Source organism: Pygocentrus nattereri, chromosome 1 (genome assembly GCF_015220715.1).
Source record: "Pygocentrus nattereri isolate fPygNat1 chromosome 1, fPygNat1.pri, whole genome shotgun sequence".
Taxonomy (NCBI): domain Eukaryota; kingdom Metazoa; phylum Chordata; class Actinopteri; order Characiformes; family Serrasalmidae; genus Pygocentrus; species Pygocentrus nattereri.
Genome location: NC_051211.1, coordinates 39,314,696 through 39,339,002, shown reverse-complemented (window position 1 = coordinate 39,339,002; position 24,307 = coordinate 39,314,696). Strand labels below are relative to the sequence as shown.

Genomic DNA, 24,307 nt, shown 5'->3' with positions numbered 1-24,307 from the left:
CCGTTTGCGGAAGAGCTTCGACTGGACGTTGAAATAATATCAAAATAACAGTGAGGTAATGCCATGCCAAGGTCATGGCTCTTTCTCTCCTGTCCTTCAGTCCTCACACTGGATAAATACATTAGAATGCAAATCGTCGCTTATGGAATGGACCTGGAATGGACTGGAATGCTGCCCTGTGTGAATGCAGAGGAATCTGCCGTAGAATAAAAATCTTAAAATGCATTTATTCCAGATCAGAGGTCTTCACAAATGATTTGTGTGGCCATTGATGGATTTTATCCATTGAAGATTATGAAGAGCCTTATGTGGTTTACATTAATGTAGCTTGGAGGTGTGTTGATGTGTATGTATATAATCAACAAAGAGACATAAGCCTCACCTTTCCCACTTTGGATAATCCCCACGGTCCACTGTAAGTAATGCCAGTGTTATTGAGGGAATAATCATAGCTGCTGTTTATTGAAAGCGAATCACTAGGCTCAGTGTGGACCTGTGATGTGCGGCAGCTTGTTAGACTCTCACAATTCCAGATGACTGTATCAGTTTTAACTCTAGGCCCTATGAGCATTTGCGTTTATTTATAAAAATAAATAAAAAACATGCAGTCCAGCTAGCTGTCCAGAGCTGAAGAACATGTATTACGACCACATGGGCTGTTAAAGCTGATGTGGCTGATTTCAGCATGTGTTATAAAGCAGCTTAAAAGCCTTCATCATTCCCCATGTCAAGTGACAAGAGTTCACCAAAAAGATAGTTAGTTTTTTTTAAGATGATTATTAAAACGATGCTGTCCTGCTCTCCTGCGGTGCTCGCTGCTGTAGCTAGTTCAGGGTTGCCAGATTGAGTAGAATCAACTTGTTAGGAAACAATTATTTAACAGGCTTTTTTTATTACTTTGTAGTGTAAGTTATGTCTATCATGTCTGATTGGCCTGACAGAATGTCTTTGGACTGTGGGAGGAAACTAGAGAACCCTGAGGAAACCCACGCAGACACAGGAAGAACATGCAAACTCCACACAGAGGACCCTGGTCGCCCGGCCAGGGAATCGAACCCAGGCCGGGCAACAGCGCTACCCACCATATATTTATCAACGTCTTATCTCGCATTCTACACTGAGCATTGTTCTTTCTGTTCGATAAAAAGGTGCTTCCACGTGATTTCTCTGGCATCTGTCGGCTTCAGTTGGGGTGTGAAGGTGATGCAGTTTCTATTGCTCTGAGACAAACTGATATGGATGCCTGTCATGGATTTATGATGAACAAAATAAGCTGTAATGAATTCATTTTTTGAGTATTTACCATATATAAAACAGGAACCAGTCAAAAGACAATTGCACAAAAGCATGATTTTTATAGCTTAAAAAATGCAAAGCTCGTGAATAATAAATAGAGGAACACTAATATAACAAACAAATACCTTTTTATTATTAAGGTACCAAATATCTAATATAGATTAATATAATTGGGCCACCCTTAGAGATACCACATAACGAAGAGGGCATGACGCGTCATGACAGATTCCCAAAGGGGTGCCATCCCCCCTCAAATCAAGCCCTGTCAGTTGGGCACTAATTGCCATCCTAACATGTCATCTTGTCGAGTTATCTACATCAGATCTAAGCATGTTTGAGAACATACTTCTCTATGATGAGACTCGAGCTCAGCATTTGCTCCCTCATTGATTACAGCCTCTAAAAGAGACAAAGGACACAGTAGCAAGGATCATTTAGCCAGAGTGCTGTTCTAAAGCAATTTACCGCCGCCTCTACTTTCCCTCTCATCACACGACCCCAGTTAGAATCCCCCTCTCTCTCTTTGTGATGTGAAATTAATTGTGCGCATCAAAAACAAACCAACAGTAATCTGTTTTTAATTGAAAGCGGGTGTCCGAGGCCGCAGGGGCAAGAGCTGTTCTGAATGAATTGTCCACTTTGTTGACTAAAGGGATTGTGGGTATTATGGGAACTATTTTAAAACCTTAACTGCCTTGATTATGGACTCACAAAAGTGGATTGTACATCACTAAAGAACTATCAAAATTCACTCACCCAGTAAAGAGACCTCTTGGTCATGCCCCCTGCCATGCTTCACTTGATGTCTCTTATTTACCCACCTTGTACCCTTAACTAAAAATAAGAAAAGGAAATATATTTACGTCTCATTTCGAAATGTATTTATTTGGTATATATTTGTTAGGGCATGACTGATACTTATGCAATGGCAGGCTGTATTGATGGCTTGCTGTTTTATTGGTGTCAGAGATGAAATTATAACAAACTTCATCCAACAAATTAATGATTTTTTAATTTAATTAATTAACTCCCGACTGTTTTTTGTTTTTATTTTTTGACACAGGATTGCTGAGATTTGAAAGCACAATCTTCTAGCACTAGGGCTAAACTGTCCACAGCTAAGCCAGTGTGGAACCCAACAGCCAGCTGTTACATTTTTTGCAAAAACAACTAATTACAAATAAGCAAAATAAAAGCTAATAAACAGAAAGTAAACTGTAAATATTTCTGGTCCCCAGCACAACAGTATGTATATTATTTCAGACAGTGAGTTTCTGTTGTTTATTTGAGTTTAAGCAAACAATTGAAAATGGGCATCAATATCAGTCTCATAGGGCCAGGCAGAGTCTCATAACAAGAGCATCTGGGGACAACCATGGCAAATTTCAACCTCAACGTAGGTGGGAATGTAGACTTACTGAAGTGGGAGTGTGTTTTGCTTTGTTTTGCAGAGCTCAGAGTAATGTGTGCTCGTTGACATTGTCTGATGAACAGCAAGCCTGTTGAAGGCCCACAAGTGTAATGTAAATTATGAACTGATGAACACATGTGTGTTGCATGTGTGACGATCACATTACACTGGCTAAAAATAAACAATACTTCTTGCAAAAAAACAAAAACAAAAAAAAAACAGTTCCTTCCCAGAGTTTAGAGGGTGTATCCTTGTTTGCAGCTGTGAATTCTAAGAGATCACACCTGGCCCAGTAAGACTAAATCAGGCAGTAAAGCACTTTTTAACTAAAACTGCTGGAATTAAGGTGCAAAATAGCAATATAAAATTATGTTAACCGATATTATCAGGTTTTCAGATAATTGTTATCAGCCCTAGACTTCACAGGCATGTATTTCAATATATTGGTCTAAAAGTTAATATTTCATCTTAGCACATTTCAATGTATTTAAAAATAGACATCATTTACTAACAATGCATATATAATTAAAATGAGCAAATATGCATGCACATGTTTGAACACACCTAGACAAATTTTCTAATTTAAAATAAGTTAACACATCATCTACAGAGAACATGCGTAGGTTTAGCACTTTCTGCAAATGTTAGTGCACAATTTCTATTTATTAGCTAAGTTTAACATAATGGAAAAAAGTAAAACATGAAACATTAAATATGTCAAAGACCACATTTTATGTTTTAATTTTTTCCAATATGTTGAATAAATTCAGCAATGAAAACAATAACTGTGCATTACAACGTGCAGAAGTGTGTTCCCTGTAGAGGTTGTGTACTTTTTACACTCAACAAAAATCAACAAAGCATGTCATTTGACCAGGGGTACTTAAACAGCTGAGTATGACTGTCTATATACATGTTTTTCTTTTATTTATCCTGCCCAAAATATCTCTTTGTGGTGCGTTTTTGGGAGTTAATCTAATTTATTGACATATTTCAGTCATAAAGAATCCCCTTCACTCACTCTGTGTCTGCGTAAATGCAGATTCTATTAGAGGTTCCCACCAGGAAAACAACAGAAATAGAGCGTTCCTTAGGCAGCCCCCCAGTTTAAAGAATGGTGGATTAAGAATTTATTGAAAATGTTCTTAGTGTAATGAATAGCTTTAGGCCCAGTATCCATATTTGCTTTTTTTCTTCTTTTTCCTAGTCTTTCCTCCCTCCCTGAAGAAGCCTTCATTGGGGAGTTAGTGCAGAGATGAGTGATGATGCCATACAGTAAAGCTATCTATCCTCTGACCATGATCAATAAGTGCAATAACAGCTCACACACCCATTTACTTTCCTGCTGTATGAATGCACTCTGTGTATGTGGTGCTGCTGGTGTGTGTGTGTGTGTGTGTGTGTGTGTGTGTGTGTATGTGTGTGTGTGTGTGTGTGTGTGTGTGTGTGTGTGTGTGTGTAAGTGGAAGATGAGAACATGTGTCCTCTGGCTTTGTGGAGGGCTATTAGTGATTTTTGAACAAAGATGGACACCACTGTTTAGAAGTTTAGGAATCACTGCTTTTAACAATATATTAATAAATTTATGTGCAGGTACACGTATATCTGATTGCAGACACTCCATCTATTGAATGATTGCTCCTTTCTACTTTAAGATGTTATTGTTTGTACTAGAGCTGAATGATTAGGGGAAAACACTCTAACAATTTTTCTGACCAGGATCTATATTCTTTAAGCTGAGGTCCAGGCTTGTTTGTTATTTCGTCCAAGCAAACCAGAATGTCCTCTTTTAAGACTGCGCATTGTTTGTGGATGTGCATGTAGACAGCGCATCAGTGTTTGTTTTTTTTTTACTAATTTAACTCATCTATAGGCAGTTCACAAGCCATTTCAAACATTGTTGATAATGTTGGCTATAATTACACCTGCAGCTCTTGCAGTTTAAAAAATTGCACTCTTTCAAATTACAATATTGATATGGGATCTTCCAGTGCAGCTGCACATGAGCCTAAGTTCACCATGCCCAGTACCAAGCATCAGCTAGAGGAGTATAAAGTCCACCAAAACTGCCCTGTGAAGCTGCATTCTCTGCAATGGAGCGCCATTCAGTACCACCCAATTCTCGACATTACTAATGCTCTTTAGGCTGTATGCAATGAAATCCTCACAGTAATGTTCCAACAACTAAAACCTTTTGAGGAGAGTAGATACCAGTAAAAGTGAGGGCAAACACCCTTTAATGTACTTGATTTTAGAAGAAATATTGTATGAGCAGATGTCTACAAACTTTTGGACATTTTAGTGGACATGTATAAAGTGATCCTTTTGTGAAGCCAGCGTTCTGTAGCTGAATAGGTTTCAACTAATTTAGATTTTTTTTTTGCAAAGTTTTAGGTATGTTTGGAGTTAACAGCTTTAGAGATGATTCCATGAAGCTGTGTAACATCTGATAATGAATTTATAATAAAATAAATATCCAGAATGCCTCACATTTCAGAAGTGATGAGATCTTGAAGCACATAACCTGACCAAATCTTTTGTAAATGATTCTTATTGTTCTAGGTTAACTTAAAATGCTGCATAACACATCTATAAACACCTTCTGATGTTTAGTTTCCAATAGAGTTTACACTGTATATGTCATTGAATAAAATGACCATGTTTAAGGTAATTCTAAACTTATCAGATGTACTGTATACAAACCATCAATCCTTTTTTTTAATGCCTGTTTTCTCTTATCTGTGCCAACAGTGAAGCCTCTGCCTCTGTCTCCGCTGGAGCCTCAGTCCTCCACTCTTGTGGGGGGTGCTGGTGAGCGGCAGGCTCTGGAGCTCCGGGTTCGAGAGGTGGAGGAAGAGAACCGTGCGCTGAGGAGAGAGCTGAGCCAGCCGCCCAGAAACCCCACCCACACCAACCACCACGGCAACGGTCGCCATGGCAACCAGTCACACGCCCCAGTTGTTCGAGAGGGGTCAAGGCATGGCGAGGCTCCAAAAGGCGCCGCCACTGGCAACAGCTCCGACTGTGTTTCTCAGCCTGTGGTGGACAAGTGTGAGGTCAGTCTCATTTAACACTTTCACAACTAAATTCCTAAAATGCTAGTTTCTGGAAATGACAAGCTTGCACTGTTGTTTTTAGGGAAAGTGGCCCGTCTGCTTCTGTACTGTGTTTATTGTACAGACACACATACATGTGTGTGTGTATATATATCTATATCTATATATATATATATATATATATATATATACACACACACACACATCACTGTTGTAGGAACAAAATTTCATTACCAGACGTCTTTCCATGTCATTTTGGGCCGTTTCTTTTGGTCCACTCATCATGAAATTTATATACAATGTAAAGAGCAACAGGTCCTTTGAAATTATGTCAAAAACTGAAAAGTGACAAAAATGGAGATACAAGGTTTTCTTCTGACAGCAGCGAGATTATTTATATATATATATATATATATATATATATATATATATATATATATAATGCTAATATGCTGTTATGTGTGCCTTTAAAACTGATCTGAAATTCTCTCCATAGGACTCTGCCTCTGCCCTGTGGTATTTGACACAAAAAGATGTTAGCAGCAGATCCTTTAAATCTTCATAATGTTCTTCAAACCTTTTCCAAACAGTTCAGGCAGTATGGCAGGGAACTTTATCTTGCTGAAGTGACCACTGCCATTGGGAAATAGCACTACCATAAAGGCCAAAATGCTGTGCCACAATTTTGTATCACTACCAAAACACAAAAGTTGTGTTTGAAATAGCATACCGTACTGTACACTGCATACCACCCTTTATCAGTAGCATACTGTACAGTTATTAAATATAGATATAATTTAGCATAAACACTGAGTTGCCAGTTTATTAAATACTAGGGAAGCATGATATCAGAAAGTTGCTATCACAAGATATTTTCTTAACATTTTACCGGCCTCCCACAATCCCACCTCTCCGTGGAAAGCTCGCCAAAGGACATAAGATAAATGACCAGATATTACTTGGCTGATTGACTGCTTTCAGCACAGCAGTGACACCAACATGTTAGTGGCATGATATTGTGTGTTGCACTAGTATGAGTATGTCAGGCACAGCAGTGTTTCTGGAGTGAACTGGTAACACAATGGAATATTCAAGCAGAGTTAGTGAAATTCAGACCCAAAATCTCATCAAGATTTAAACAGAGAATGAGCGGTGTTCCCTTTAGTAGAGATTTGCAGACTCAAATTGGTGCTTAGTGTTTAGAGACTTGCAATAATACAGTACTGCTTAAAGGAACTCCTCTGTCTGCTTTTAGATATGCTAGTTCAACTCAATGCATGAATCTCTCTCTCTCTCTCTCTCTCTCTCTCTCTCTCTGTATGTCTCCTGTTCCTACCCTTCTTCTCTCCAGACAATTCATATGGCTATAGTGTGTGCAGGGTACAATGCCAGCAGAGATGTGGTGACGCTGGTGAAATCTGTCCTGTTCCACAGGTAAGATATTTTATTCCATTGTCATTTGTGTCCTAAGTCATTCTAAATGTCCATTATGCAATGATTCTTGTTTAATTGTATAATTAATTTATTGTATAACTGAGAGTGGTTTAAATTGTTGGTATGAGGTTTACTGTGACAGAGGGAGACCAAAGAGTTTCCAGCACAGTCAGACAGTAATTTAGGCTTGGGAGAATGTGCACTAATATCAACTAATCATGGCCATTGATGAATGATGATAATATTGATAGTGTGGGTGTAGCAAGAACTGCTTTTAAAAGCAAAAAAAGGACTACTTTGCTATGCCACCAGCACACCTTTGGATTTCATATCTGGATTAATGCTCTTTACACCAAATCCTGACCCTACCATTGTTCATATTGCAGAAATGGAGAGTCATCAGAAAGGCAGTGTTTTTCCAATGTTCAGTTGTCCAATTTGTGTCAGCGTGCGCTCACATTAGAGTCAGAATCCTGTTCTTGGTTGACATGAGTGGAGCTCAATGTGGTCTTTTGCTGTTGTAGCCCATCCACCTCACATTTCGACATGTGCATTCAGATACATCTGATCGCCACCGTTGTAGAGAGTCCTTATTTGAGTTACCAAAACCTGTCAGCACAGTGCAAGCATGTTTTCAGAAAGAAAGTGCTGTGAATACTGACTGAGCAACTACTTCTAATTTACAAACTGCAAATTCTCTTAATCTGTATCTGCGGCTGTTTTGTTCAGTAATGTCCTTGAGCTCGGTAGGTTATGTGATAACAGTACAGAGAAGCTGCAACAACCATTCTTAGAAATGTGTAAGCTAACTGTTCTTGCTGTGTTTTGGTAGTTCTTGGTGTTTGGCAGTTTTTGCTATAAGTTTAATAAACTGTGTGTTTACAGCCTTTCAGTCCGTACTTGTTAAACCCTTAAAATCCCAGGCTGATTTCTAATGTTTATTATTCAGTGACTGCAGGGACTTAAGTGCAACCCTTTGAAGCTATTTTTAGTTTATATAAGTGTGTAATAGATCTTTGGGCCCACTGGTGTGTCCTGGCCATTTAAGGGGTTAAGATAATAAAACAGGTTATCTTATCATTTGAAGTTAGCGTGTCAGCTGGTGTTTCTGTAGCTGTTCTTTACTGTTTTGTTTAAGGTCTGTAATTGTAGTTTTTTTTTCTTTTTTGTTCTTGTGAATTGTAATATAATCACGACACTAATAGATGACATCTATCAGTGATCCATGATTGTCAGTTGGCTTAAGCCTACAATGGCCTATTCTATTCTATTCTATTCTATTCACCCATAGTATACTGTATAGTGCTCTTATAGAAGATTCTCTGTTGCCCTGTTTAGGTTGCAGTGTCCTGTGGTGTATTTTTAACCTCAACTGCAGTGGTATGAAGCCAAAAACAAAACTGGTGCCATGTCATCAGCTGTGGGCAACTTTAGCATCTCTTCATTTTCTGCAAGATCAGCAACACACATAAACACACACTCTCTCTCTCTCTCTCTCTCTCTCTCTCTCTCTCTCTCTCTCTCTCTCTCTCTCTCTCTCTCTCTTCCTGTCTCTCTCTCTGTGCTGGCCTCGCTGTTGTCCTCTCCTTACAAATCTGAATATGCTTCTCTCACGACTGCAGACTGTTGCCTGGCAACGTAACCTCCATGAACTTCAGCTCTCATCCAATTTCTCCTCCTCTTCTCCCAAACAAGGTCCCACAGTGTAGAGAAAGAGAGAAAAGGAGAAAGAGAGAAGAAGAAAGAGGAACTGAGGGAGAGAGAGTAGGAAAGAGAGAGGTAGAGACAGCTAGAGAAGGAGACCATGAGAGATAGAGAGAGAAGAAATGAGAGGGAGGGAGACAGAAGGAAAGAGGCAGAGAAAGGAAACTTAAAGAAAGGAGAAAAATAGAGGTGTGGAGAGGAAAGAAAGAGAGAAGTATGTAGAGAGGTAGAGAGAGGAAGGACAGAAAAAAGAAAGAGAGGGAGAGAGTTGAAGAGAAAAAAGATGGAGAGAGGGAGGTAGAGAGTGAAGGGACAGTTGGAGAGAGAGAGGAAGGGGAAAGACAAGGTACAGAGAGAGATGAGGAGAAAAAGGAACAGAGGAAGAGAGAAGGGACAGAAAGAGAAAGGGAATGAGAGAAGGAACAGAGAGAGAGTGAGAGAAAGGAGAAAGAGAGAGGGAGAAGGAACAGAGAGAAAAATGGAAAGAGAACAGATAGTTTGAGAAGTTGAAAAGGCTTGCTGTGTGATTTAAACTGATTTAAACTGCATGTGTGGTGAGGCTGCATATGTAATAAGGTTGTGCATGTGGTGAGGTTGCGTGTGTGGTAAGGTTGCGTATGTGGTAAAGTTATGCACTGTGGCAGATGCCAGGCTTCCTAAAGATTTAGGAGATATCTGGAGATCATGATTTGAGATAAACTATTCAGTTTGAATTTGAAACCTTTGAGGAGGTTTTAACAAAGGCCATGTAGTCTTCAGATACTTTCTGCCTCTGTGTTTCTATGCCCGGCAAAACCTTGAGCAGCTCTGGAACACTGAATACATTTTCATTGCTTTTCATGCAGACTTTTTTATTTATTTCCATCTAGCAGGTATGCATTTTCTGCCCATAAAAGTGCTGCACTCTGCTGTTATTTACATCTTCTGAATTTAAATGCTTTGTTTCAAAGACTGGTGGAAATAGGCCTGTCTGTCTGTTTGTTGTTTATATGTTTCTCTCTCTCTCTCTCTCTCTCACTCACTCGTCCTGTATGCAGCCAGCGAGCATTTTTTATGCTGATTGTTCTAGCTTTCACAAATGATGAACCGTCATTATCTAATCATTTTTATACAGTCCAATGATGATACAGAGGAGAACTCTAAAAAACTGACAGTCAACCAACTCTACTCTGAATGAGCGCTGCTGGAGAATTTGGATTGAATGATTGCACATTTGCAATTCTTCAAACATGATATGGTTTTCTCCTCTCTTCAAAGACTGGGAAAGGCTTAGATCCTTCCATTATCTAACCCAGCTCACCCTTTCTGCATCATCTGGACAGCTCAACCAATGCTACATATGTTTGTAATTCATATATATATATATATATATGCCTGTAATTGCAAGATGATGTAAAGTTTTATGAAGCCAGTCACATTACACATTAAATAGCATGTTTATAAAACAATATGCGTTTCTAAACAGCTTATAACAGTAATCCCAAAATGACAAAATTTTTAATGAAGTAAATGGCAAAATGGATTTTACACTAAAGTGATCCATGATCCATTTATGACACTGTTATTAAGCATCATTTCAAAATAATGGAAGTTAAAAGGCAAGAGATCTGTCCTATGGAAGATCTCAATGCCCTTAAACTGTGTAGCATAACTTGCACAGGTCATTTTGTATGTTTTAATCCTTTCCAACGTGTTAATTTCAGAAAATAAACAGTAATTGTACATAAAAATGTGCAGAATTGTGTTGTCTGAACAGAATGTGTTAACATAGTTTCACATGGAAAATCAACAAACCGTCTAAGTTAACCAGGGACGCTCAAACTTTTGCATATGACTACATGTATAAAAGATAACACACCTTTCTTGACCAAGAATGCAGCATTGTTTTTTACCAATGCAACATACTTCTACAATCTACTTCATTTTTAGAGATACCATTATGCTATACAGCATTAGAAATGGCATAGGCAAGTCTATTTGAGATTCACCTCAACACAGTTTGTGATACGTGTGTGGTGATTTAGGCTGAGGGGTGGATTAAACCCATAAAACCATTACTTGCTATTTTGTTCAAGTTTGCATGGTGCTAATTTGTGAGGTATAAGCTTCTGTTAGCGTGTTTAGTCCTGATGCAAGACAAAACAAGGAAACTTTGCACACCAAACTTGTCTTGGCTAACCTGGTATATTTGGAATAACTCTGCTATCCATGTAGGTGCATATTTGATAAAAGGATAATTTAACACTTTGACCTTTTTGCTGGGACATTTGCAGTCTTGTGTTCCTCGTTGTTCAGAAATCTGTTCACTCCTTCTGCTTATGAGTGGTGTATATTGAAGTCTCCTCCCCAGCCCCCTCCATTAGCACAGTAAGCTGCAGGTATTGAGCTATTGAGTCGGGCCCTTCCAACCAAATGGAGCGTGTAAGACGGGTATGACATGACATAAACTGAGATTAGCCTCCAGTGTATAATTCTGCATAATGGGCTTACTTTCTCTGTCTGGAAATAATGCACTCACAGCAACATTTAGGTATAACAAAGGTGTGTAAGTCTTCCCTTGCATGCACTACAGAATCTAAAAATAATTCAGCCATAATGCTGTTTTTTGCTTGCCTAAGCTTTTTTTAACTAGAACCCAAAAAAAGTCACTACAGTTTCCCATTTGTCAAATGGTTTAATTTGCCTATATTGGCTCCCTGTGGAACTCTACACTATGGATCTGTGGGTTTTACTAAGCATCTGGAGCTCTGTAATGGATGTGTGGCTCCTTACCAAGAGCACCTGAACTTATCCTCTGTTTTGGAGGAAGTTGGAGTTTTCGTTCAGTTTGGGCCTCACTACACGCACACTCCAATTGGCCAATTGAGCAGCTGCTGTCGAGTCCCAGTTGAGGTGCTTTTTGTTGTTAGCTGTGCTAGTGTGATGTGCAGTGAAAGCCTCCCACTGACAAAGCTGATGACCTCCTCCTTCTCGCTGCAGTACTGAGACAGCATGGGTCCTGTTCTTTAGCCTGGAGCTACAGGATAATGACAGTAGCACCATTCTGCTGCCCCAATCGCAACCTGCCAAATCAGCAGCCAGCTTTCTGTCCAGGCCTTATGCACAATGTGTGTGCCCTCAGTCCAGAGAATGGGTCTGTTTTAACATAAGCATTCTCTCCTCTGTCCATTCAGGTCACAGTCCAGCATTGTCATTGTGCTTCTGTGTTAGAAGGAATATTCAAGCGTATTTCAGCCTCATCTGTATCTGCTGTGTGTGTATCGTATACACAAGATAATCATTTTGAGGCATTTCCCTACACAAAAACAACAGAAAACTGGGTGGGTCTGAAACTCATTTATAGTAGAAGCCATTGGGCAGATGCTAAATTGTGAGAATGGTTGATATACATGATTATATAATGTAATTTCAGAGCTTTGCAACATCATAAGGACTTGTGCTTTTTAACCAATCTGAGTGTTCAGTGTCCATTCAAATGCAAACCATTCCACTTATTTAATATATAATGTTTATTCCTCTACCTTTACAATCAGAATACACTCTGTAGCCAAATGTTTTTGGACACTCCTGTTCTGTAACCATTATTCAAGTATGCTTAGCAACACCTTAGCAACCACCAGGGGAAGGATAGCAATGGCTTTGCAATACCTTAGCATCAACCTATAGTTACTAATGGGTTAGTAACACCTTACCACCACCTTAAATATCTTACAAATGGCTGAGCAACCCCTGAGCAACCACCTAGGATAACATAGCAATGGCCTAGCAACACTTTAGCAACCAAACGGGATAGCATAGCAATGGCTGAGCAACATCTTAGCAACCACATACAATACCATAGCAATGGCCTAGCAACACCTAAGCAACCACCTGGGATAACATAGCAATGGCTTAGCAACACCTAAGTAACTACCTGGGACAGCATAACAATGGTCTAGCACCACCTTAGCAACCAACTTGGGACACCATACCAATGGCTTAGCAACACCTTGCCAACCATCTGGAATAGCATAGCAATGGCTGAGCAAAACCTTAGAAACCACTTGGGATACTGTATCACTAGCCCAACAACACCTTAACAACCACTTGGGATGTGATAGCAACATCTTAGCAACCACCTAACAACCTCCAAGCAACGCCATGTCAACAAGCTGAAAAACCATAGCAACTTTATAGCAACACCATAGCAACTACCAGGAATTACTACATAAACCCTATTAAGTATCAAGAAACAGTGTCAAAAGATTGTCTGTGATATTGGACCATAGGCTGTCTATACAGTAGACAGAGATTAAGTTGAGAAACAGTGGAATATTCCATTAAGCATATGCAGTAAATATGCTTTCACTTTTGAGACCGTTGGCTGACTCATAAGCACACCTGGTCCATGTACCTCATTAGTGTGTGTAATTGCAGTAAAGTCAATTAATGTATGGCTGTTGCATGAAAGAGTGTATGTTGCCTATCAGGGTGCATTGACAGACTCAGCTTAACATGCGTGCTGGATTCTTAAGGCCTTGTGCATCCTCACAGCGCTGTGTCAGTCATGGTCATCGCTTCCCCTATAGCTTTAATTCAGTCTGGCAGCTGGAGGACTCCAGCTGTGTGCCATTCTCTTTGTTTAACATACAGCACTAGCATATTGTAGATGACACAGATGTATATGTCGTATTTTGTGGCCTTTTCTTTTGTGTTACCAGTTCAGAAAGCCACCAGGGCTTCTCAGTCAGGGGTTTTCTATTGAGATATTCTATTGAGCAGAAAATCTTAGTGTCTTTAAACACTGACCTGACTTGGCCCTTTTTACAGTGTATCCAGCAGAGCTGCAAACAGACTTATATTGTCTCCACACTGTGGTGTTCTTTCATCTCCTATAAACAAGGATCATTCAGGGCAAGCTGAATGAAATTCCTCCACCACTCTCTTTATTGTTTTCGTGCACTGTTTTTGTATCTGCTGTTTAAAAATACACAACATAGCACTGGAGGGAATTGTAAGTGAGATGGATTTTTAGTTCAGTCTTAGGTGCATGTATTAAAAGAACACTAGTAAAACTGGTGAAAATGAATTAAAATCTCACTCACTTACAATTACAAAGTCTTTTGTACTACAAAATACAAAATCTTCCTGTACTTAGGAAAGAACTGAAAACCACACTGACTCATAATTCACTTTCAGTAGAGCCGGTGAGCAGTTGCTGTACTCTGTTGATAAACGTTTTAAATGTATATATTATACACAAACAACCATAATATTAAAACTTCCTAAAAGGTTCTTGTGTGTACACACATTGTCCATTTGATCTGCTTGACTTACCTTATAAATGCACTTTGTAGTCCTACAATTACAGACTGTAGTCCACCTGTTTTTCTGTTTACTTTGTTAAGTGATACTTTATTAATCCCACAAACGGGGAAATTCCACCTCCACATTTAACCCATCCGTGAAGTGAAACACCACATACACACTAGTGAATAGACACACACACACACACACACACTAGGGGGCAGTGAGCACACTTGCCCGGAGCGGTGGGCAGCCCTATCCATGGCGCCCGGGGAGCAGTTGGGGGTTAGGTGTCTTGCTCAAGGACACGTCAGTCATGTGCTGTCGGCCCTGGGGATTGAACCGGCGACCTGCCGGTCCCTAACCTCCAGCCCACGACTGCCCCATTGTTTGCCCCCTTTTACCGTGTTCGTCTATGGTCAAAACCTCTGTGGGACCACCACAGAGCAGGTATTATTTGTGTGGTGGATCATTCTCAGCAGTGCAGTTACACTGACGTGATGGTGTTGTGTAAGTGTGTGTTGCAGAACGACAGAGTGCCCCATATGGTAATTGGAGCTGATAAAAAGGACAATGAGTGCAGAAACAAGGAGGTATTTTTAATGTTGTGACTAATTTGTGAATAGTACAAATATGAAACTACACTTTTTCACTCTGTGCAGGTCTTTGGTTGAAGGGATGAAAATTTTCCAATTTTTTAACACTGGACTAACGGTGTAGTTCAGCAACTGCCCATTGACTTCTGTTACAAATGTGCTTTGAGCAGTTGGGCTTTCTGTTCTCTCCAGGAAAAAATGTGTCCAAACTGTGGCAATCAGTCATGTGGCATACAGTGCAGATGCTGCAGACAGAGATTACTTTAATGAATGTTACTTTAATGAAGGAGATCATGCATTGTTACATTGCTCAATATCTATTTACTTGTTGAGTTTAACATATATGAAAAAACTAAAGATAAAATATTTTAACATGCTATTTTAAATTTTGCACAGGCCATATTTTTTTTCTAATATGTTAAATTCTGTAATTGTGCATTAAAATGTGCAGACATGTGTTCTGTGTAGAGGATATGTACATTTATTTTCCCTTAGAACATCAATGCACAAACCTCTGCATGCAACACAAGATTTTATTATTTTTAAAACGATCTTAATTCTAGTTTATCTATCTAATGTTTCTTATTTTCAGATTCACTTAAGCTGATTTGTAGCTTATTTCTAGTTTTAAGCAATTTTATTAAGACAAATTCTCTCACTATATTGGCAGATAATTTTGCAAGCACATTTCTTAAAACAAGCAAAATTACCTACCAATATAGTGAGACTAATTTTTGTAATAAAATCACTTAAAATAGGTAAAAAAATCTTTGGAAAGAAGTTAAAGAATCTTAAAATAGGCTTACAACATCAGTGCACAAACTTCTGTGTGCAACACTAGCTGTAACAAAATGTGCCCCTTTTGAAAGAAAAAAAAAATCTGTCTTTAGGGTCAAATTTGGGCAAATCAGACACATGCAATTAATCACAATTCATTTTACAAAATGATATGATGAATCATGAGTAATTGTTTTTATCATTTGGCATTCCCTCTTTGACAGTCTAGCATGGTCTTACTTGTGCAGTAGTATCAGATAGATGGCAAATGGAGAATCTTATCTTTAACAGAGGGTTAAGACCCCTATTGCTCATCACACTGAGAGAAAACAAATAGAATGTCTATTGTGTACTTTCCTCTACTCCCATTCATATTTGAACAGAATGAGGGCTCAAGAGAGCTTTGTGTTTACTTTGGTGAAGTGGTAGTACACACTTATGTTTCTTCTCAAAGTGTGATCACCTTGTGCTCTCTGTGTGTGTGTGACAGGCGAAACCCTCTCCACTTCCACTTCATCACTGACTCGATCGCCCAGCAGATCCTGGCCTCCCTGTTCCGCACCTGGATGGTGCCGGCCGTCCGGGTGGACTTCTATGATGCTGACGAATTGAAGGTCAGTCCTGCTGCTGAACCTGGATCGGATTACACTTGCTGAGTGGTGGATTAAACCTGTGGTGTAACACTATTTTCTGCTATTTTCTTATTTCTTTCCTGACCTTTGAATTTGTTGACTGGTCAGGCCTGAGGAAGTACTGCTGATGTTTTCAGCATCTTGTGTTTTCAGCATATTCTCAGTCCTGTACTCGGTTGTATTTTCCATAAGGGATAGATCAGAACTTAGAACTTGGAATAACTGTGAAAGTCATAAATTAAAATTTAAAGATCTTGATGAGAAAAGAAGCTTCTTGCTAATGTCATAAGTAAGTCGATGGATGCACCCTCAGGTCAAATTCAATATATATATATATATATATATATATATATATATATATATATATATATATATATATATATATATTTTTTTTTTTTTTTTTTTTTTTTTTTTTTTTTTCTATCCTTGCAATAATACAGTGCAGAAATATGGTTCAAACATTTCTGAATCTCTTGAATTCTCTTCCATCTTATTATGACATCATAAATGACTCCCATCCTATGAAGGGAGGGTTTGAGATACACATCATCTATGAAGAGGGGCTGAGATATGCATCATCTGCCTCTCACTATAATGGGTGGATTCATGTGTTTGTCTTCATTTTGTGTGAAACTGACCAATGGACACTCAGGAAATCACTAAGGACTTACAGATCATGTTTGAAACCCTTCATTCTTTATTCAGTTGACATCAGAGACACATGTGAAATGCCATGCAAAAGTTTACAGCATCAAAAGTTGCTGTAGGAGTTTCTCATTATAGAGAGAGCTGAGATTATCCTGATTGTCATGTCAAATCATATTGATAGGCAAATTTAAGAAGATATGCAAAAATCAAGAAAATGTCCTTAGACCTCTGAGGGTTTAGAACTAGAATACATCTGAACTCCACCAAAGAGCAGTGTAGAGCCTGCATCTTATGTATTTGTCAGATTTTCTTATAATGAAACCCCATTGCAGCCATCTAAAGGGTACCCCATCAAAAGCTTTACAGGACAGCGCTGATAAGCATAAAGCTCAATCTCATTTTACAGTCTTATTTTGCCTATTTAATAGACTAAATCTATCAATGCCATTTAGTTTCCTATCAGCTAACAAACTTGCTGTTTGATGTATGAGGTGAAACAAATTATAGGGGAATAATTTTCCACCAACTTTTCAAAATGCCTACCTAATTCAGATTGGTTTGGTATGCTCCATTCTAGAGAATTACACTGTACTGATTTGTTCACAGTGGACATGACAGGGTCCAGATATCCAAAGAGTTAAATACTACTAAAATCTCCTCCATAGAAAATATTTCAGTGAAACGCATTGTAAATCTTTTTCTGCACCAACGAAGAGAGTCAAGAGACTGGGTGCAGCAAGGCCGTTTTCATTAAGCAGCATATTATAACATCAGTAATGGCCCAGTCTTTGAACAGAGCTGTCTATCTGCACTTTCTCAGACTGCCATAAATTTAAAAATAGGCAGACTTTTCAACATATAATGCTGGAAACTTGGAAGTACTGAATAAAGAAAGAACATACAATAAAACAAAACAGAAAATTCCACAAGTGGTTATGAATACACTTCCTGATACTGGAGACATTGTTTCATGATGATTATTTTGGCATAAAATGTTTTTTTTTTCTTGGCAGAAAGGTACATGCAGCCTGTTGTAAGGCAGATTTTTTTTAGATTTGCCACTCTTTCACTATTCTAAACATTGCATACAAAAACTCTAAAAAAGCATTCACATAGATTCCCTGGTAGCTTAAAATAGCAAAAAAATGTCCATATTTACATTCTAGACATCATGACCCATGGATCCTATCAAGCCCATTGTAAAAAAAGTTTATAAGTTTCTTTAAAATGCATCATTTTACACTAAACCACTCTGAATGACTTCATTTATATCCCAAGAATTACAATATCAAATACAATTACAATTATAATCCACTTTTATATGTTTAAGATATACTGTATGACTAGGTTAGTATTTTTCTATTCTTTTACAAATGATACCTTGCAAATTTCAATATCAAGTTTGACTGAATGCCCATGCCTGCTTTCCATTGCTTTTTCCTTTTAGTCTGAGGTGTCATGGATCCCCAACAAGCATTACTCTGGTATCTACGGCCTGATGAAGCTGGTTCTGACCAAGACGCTGCCTTCTGACCTGCAGAAAGTCATTGTTCTGGATACTGATATCACCTTCGCCACGGACATCGCTGAGCTATGGGCTGTGTTTCATAAATTCAAAGGTTTTTCACATTTATCTCATTATCTAGATTTCAGGCATTCAATATCTCTTCTGTGTTTATTTTCAATTCATTTAAGACTCTTTACAGAATGCAAAGGTTATTCATTATCCTGGCAAATCTTGTTGCCAAATCTATGCACTCTCTCTAAATGTATGGTACATGCTTTGAATTAAAGAATTTTTTTTGTCTCTGGAATTATGAAGTTGCAGTAGATTTCATGGCAAGCAGTGCCACAAGGTTAAGCTCATTCATTGAGAAAACCATAGGGAGCATGGTGAGCCCTTCTTACAGTGGATCAGCCTGGCACTTCTTCAGTCATGAGTCTTAAGCTTTTACCCCTTTGGCCATGTGCGTGTAAAACTGTACACGGTGCAGGATTCTATGAAATCATCTGCACTACAGCAGAGTAAACACTGGCAAGCCTGAGTGGTAACAGACAAATTGGAAAACATAGGAAAGAAAGGGGGGAGGACATGGGCGCAAAGAGATGTCTGGAGAGCACTGCATGGGACTGCAATTCCCGAGCAATGTAGATCTCTGGGGGTCTGGATAAGTCTTTATTATGGGGTCATTCCTGTGGGTACTGTTTCTTCTGCCCTTTTACTCACAGACAGAGCAGCAGGCTCTCCTGTGTGTGTTCCTCTAGAGGAGCCATTATCACAATCAATCAGTGGAGTTCCTCAGGGGCTCGTTTTAGGGACCATGCAGTTTTTTTTTTCCCACATTCCAGACCAATAATGTACTAATGAAACTGAAACCATACCACAAGTAGAACACTGTAGAAAAGCCTCAGTGAATAGTTCACATCCAATTTTGAAATCAAAGAGAGTGCATAAGCAGCATGGTAAAGTGAAATGAAAGTTTTCTTTTGACAAATATGTTTAAAGCTGTTTTTCCTGGTACGAGAATGCTGCTTAATGACATCTAGTACAGGCCTCACCAAAAACTGTATTCACCACTCAAATATCTTGCTTTTGATCATGTATCAGAGAGTGGGTGATATTCTCAGTGCTTAACTTGATCTAGATGTAGCTTTCCTATCAGGAACAGGCACTATGATAACTGCAGGATAAAAGTCTTTAAAGAACATGATTGGTTTCAGTGCACAGCTAAAATTAGGAGAAAATACTTGCAGTCTAACTGTCAAAACCTATGTGGGTCTACATCATTCATTATGGAGGCTCTCTCCAGCACACAGGACTTTATGCCTCATTAGAGAAAGACTAATGAGCTGGGTAAAATTAGATAAACAACAAAAGCAGCAAATTATATCCATAATGGGTCCACTATGCTTGACTATTTAAGGACTTATTGGGAGTGACATAACAAGCCGTTTCTTTTAAACCCTAGATTGACAAGGTCTTTCATAATAGCAGAGACGTGCATATTATAGTGCACTTTTTAACATTATGCTGCATTTTTTTGCAAGGTACCATCTTCTTCGGCAGTCAGAATCTGAAAGCCAATCAAACTTTATATGAAACATGTCCCTTTGAGCCTATTCAGACAAAACCAATGCTCACTCCTTTCTGCTTCCAACAGTAACTTCTCTGGCCTTGAAATGGCTAATTAACTTTCTCTGTTAGCTTCTCTGCTTATTGATCCCCAAATCAACGATGTATTCACTAGAGGTCTTGCCTCTCAGGCAAAAGCCAATACAGGCAATTTAGAGATTTATAAGGGTTACAAAACAGTAAAACTTTCCATGCGCCATTGACACTGGGTTACAGGCACTTTAAAACTGAAGCCATATTCAGCAACGCTGAGTGCCTGTTAGGAGCAGCTAGCTATTTATATCTGTATCTAGAAGGGTGACACACTGTATCACATGAATGTATTTATCAGCATTGAAGCATGGGGAGATTTCTATCAGTTTGCAGCTTTTTATGCAGATTATCTGATGCTGCCGCACATTAACAATCACTGACAAGGTCATCAGAGATTCATGCTTGCATGCACACTCTTCCACATTCAAATATGGCTATAGCTGTTCCAGCTTCGCCACTGTCACTGAAAATTCCTCATTTGTATTCATATAGTTACGTTTGACTACAAGGAATAGGAAATAGGAATACATTTTTCAACCTAATCTCTATAAGTCAGTGCGCAGTTGGTTTAAGTTTTGTAATATTTTTTCATAATTCAATCAATAAGGTGTAAACAAAGTCATTCTGAGTGGTTTAATATGGAAAGAAGCATACAGAGTGAGAATTGTTCACAGTGGCGGTGAAAGGAACCAGATGTCTGACATGTCTTGCTAAATGCCTCCAAAAGATCCTTCACTGAAAGTTATTACATAAAGTGGTTACAAATACACTGCATGATGTCTGAGACATAGTTTTATGATAGTTTAGAGATAAGATGTTGGCTAAAAATGTATTTTTAAATTCATCCAAGTAAACTACGTTTACTTAATTACTGTCCACCAGTGCTTAGTTCTAACAAAGTGTAAAATCTAACCATGTGGAGGGTGTACTTTAGCCTGTTTAGTCCTCAGTATGAGTTATTTATATGTGTCAAAATTGTGCTATCGCCATCAGTGCCCACCAATGGAGAGATTACGATAAAATAGATGTGAACTCTCACAATGCTCAATTGTGTGTTGAAGTCATTCAGGATGAATCTCATGAAATATTTTTCTGATTTCTGTCAGTCATAGATGTTGCTATGGGGATACAAGGATGTGACTAAAAGCATGTTCTGCTTGAGCCTAATTAAATACATAAATTATCCATGTTACATTTGCCCCGTGTTAGTTTGTGCCCTGCTCTCCTGTACTAAATAAATAAAGACCCTGTCACATGAAAGGCTGAATAATACATATAAAAGAACATTCTTAGAAGACTCTCAGCCAGCGAGATATCCATGCCCTCTCTAATACCCATACGCACAGACACACGCACACAGCAGCAGTATATGGACATAGTAGTCTCATTAACGTATACGTCAGATGATGTTTAGCCAGTAAATGAGTGTGTTTTCCACACATGGATGCAGAAAATTCTCAGGTGAAGATTTCACTGGAAGGCCACATAATGTAATAGTAAAAGATCTTTTCACTGAAATCTGTGCATACTGCTGAAGGCTGCTCTGTATAGCAGCTATGAATTTTTGATTTGCTCAGCAGATTTTCTGGCCCAGTGGCAATTACAGATGTAGATCTGCACATGGATCTAAAAGAAAAACATGTTTTTAAAATGGAACTAGTTCATATGCTTTACTGCATGGCCATGGATTTTTTTTTTCAAAGCTTGTAGCTACAGACATAGTATTGTGATAGCAGGGACTTTCCCCTCTGCTTCTGTTGTTCGGCTGTATTCTGTGTATTCCACACAGCCGACTATTTTTCCCCACTGTTGATGTGCTGCTGCTTAAACTGTTTGAATGCATCTGTGCAGATCGGTGCAGGATTTTAATCAGTTCTTGTTTATTGCCGATTATATATCATTGTTACATTATATTATGATTCAAATGAGATGCCAATATTTTGACACTTCAATGAAGTCCTATTTAATGTGTTGCATTTTTCAGCCTATTTTCTATTTTTTTGCCTGAAAAACCTAAAGTGCGATTTTTGACCATTTGGCCAAAATTAACCTCTTATTCTCCAGGGTATATTTTGGTTTGTCCATCTGAATTTACATCACCAAATCTCAAGGCAAGTTATTCAGTAACTGCATGAAATAAAAGTAAAAATTAGCATTTATTTGATTTGTAAAAACTTTCAAATTCACAGAAAATTTGTTTTATGATCATACAAATATTGCTATATGCTTACAATTTACTGCTGAAAGCCAAAAATCTTTGATGCTCTTTGTATTATTTCATAAAAATCATTTTTGTAGAGCAGATCACTGAAGAAACATCATCTGTTTATAGTTTATAGTCCAGATTTGTGGAAAAATGGGTCAGCTTTCAGTAGAAAAAGAAATTGTGAGGTCAGCTTCTTTTATTATAAGGGTTTAAAATTGCATTACCCATCTATTTGACTGGAAGGAAGCCAGTTACAGCGTTCATGACACCCACCCCTTTGAACGTAGCTTATGAAATATGAAAGTTACAAAGAATATGACAAAGTGCGTTTTGGAACCACTGGTGGAGCATAAGAGGCTTTGTGTCTTCCACAATTGTTGCCTCTTACTGTTCTTATAACTTGTGGAGGGTCTGAACAAAAATTCTCATTGAAAAGCTTATTTATTTTCCCAGAAAAGTATTTCAAAATCTTTGACAGCCTATTTAGTTTTATTAATCACTTTAGTCCATTTTAATTGTTCAGCCCTTTTCAAAATCTTTGATTATTTGATTAATCACCAAAATAATTAGTAGATTAGCAGTAGAAGGGTGACTAATATAATCAATAGCAAAAGCCCTGCATTGAACGTGAAGGCTCACTAAAGTGAAAGGGACATGACTGTGATCTGCTTCCAGTTATTCCAGTCAGTCAATCTGATTTAATTTCATTATTACTTTGTAAGCCTATGCATCTACCCATCTATGTACCTCTCTCTCTCTCTCTTTCAGGTCAGCAGGTGCTGGGGCTGGTGGAGAATCAGAGTGACTGGTATTTGGGGAATCTGTGGAAGAACCATCGGCCTTGGCCTGCTCTGGGCAGAGGCTTCAACACAGGTGATCAACACAATACAGAAAGATGATATGACAATGAAACTGTCACAGTGTTGTCAAATATGAGTGAAATAGAAACAAATTCTAAGAAGTACAACTGTAAGATTGAGTTCATTTTAAATAGCTGAACCATTATATACTTGCAGTACTGTTTTCCCATCAAAAAGGCCATTACATGGAAAATAAAAGTTTAGTTTTTCAGCATCAAAAAAGCAGAAAACATATTATAATAGAAAATGACACAGATGCCTCAACAAGTACATTTTTCAGTATATAAAGTCCACTTTGCCTTTATTATAGCTCCCATTCTTTTCAGGAGACTCGGTTTCAGTTTTTCAAAGAAATCTGCAGGGATATTTTTCCATACTTCCAAAGTTCAGTCTTAGAAGTTGGTTGTATTTTCTGCTTCCCACCATCCAAGTATTCTCAAACACATTCAGTGATGTTGAGGTCTGGACTCAGTCCTTTCTTCTGAAAACACTAGCAGCTTCTTTGTTTGTTGCAGATGTTCTTTTTTGTCCATTTCCCTTTCTCAGTAAGGGCTTCATGGCAGCTCAACATCCATTCATATCCAACTCATATTGTTGAGTCTCCTCAAAGTGGAAAGATGGACACTTTTTTTAGTCTCTGACCTTTGCACAGCACAGTCAATCTCTTCAGAGCCTAACTTCTTATACTTTGCTCTTTTTTCCTACAATCTTAATTCAGTTACTATGCAATAACATCTAAGCATGCAATGAATGCAAAACCCCTCACCTCATCTTCAGCTTATTCTCAGCTCTACAGTTCATCAGCTTTTTAAATCCTGGACTATGGTTCAGTCCCATTTCCTTTGCCCCTGCCACTTAGCCCTTATTGCTCTGTTTTATGCATTCACATATAGGGGTGGGGTGTCCTGATTGTAGTTGAGATAGAGGGGTAGGGCAAAGTGTTTTGGCTACATGGCCCTCCAAACGGAGGTTTTTCAGAGATACAGTTTAAACAATGTGCATTGAGTGAAAAAATACAACTGTCAGGATGGCCACACAAGCAATCAAAGAAGCCCTCAAATGTGAATATTTTCTCTGTTAAAAAATTATGATAACCATTGTATTGTCTTAGTTTAATGTCATTTCAATGTATTATGGTCCTTTTCTTCATAAGTAGCATAAAAAGTGCAAGTAGTATGCTGCAGTCTCAGTAGTAGCTAAATTTCCTGTTCCACCTTTAATGATGCAGCAGTTAC

At 38.4% G+C, this 24,307-nt stretch overlaps 1 protein-coding gene across 1 annotated transcript in view; it reads left to right on the top strand.

Moving 5' to 3' along the window:
- LOC108425356 (LARGE xylosyl- and glucuronyltransferase 1-like) overlaps nucleotides 1-24,307 on the top strand; it is a 73,447-nt gene that overhangs the window by 33,638 nt on the left and 15,502 nt on the right. The window contains exons 3-7 of the mRNA XM_017693947.2: nucleotides 5,459-5,763; nucleotides 7,115-7,197; nucleotides 16,051-16,174; nucleotides 18,288-18,459; nucleotides 22,981-23,085. Of these exons, the coding sequence (XP_017549436.1) occupies nucleotides 5,459-5,763; nucleotides 7,115-7,197; nucleotides 16,051-16,174; nucleotides 18,288-18,459; nucleotides 22,981-23,085 (789 nt within the window). The remainder of the gene's footprint in view (nucleotides 1-5,458; nucleotides 5,764-7,114; nucleotides 7,198-16,050; nucleotides 16,175-18,287; nucleotides 18,460-22,980; nucleotides 23,086-24,307) is intronic.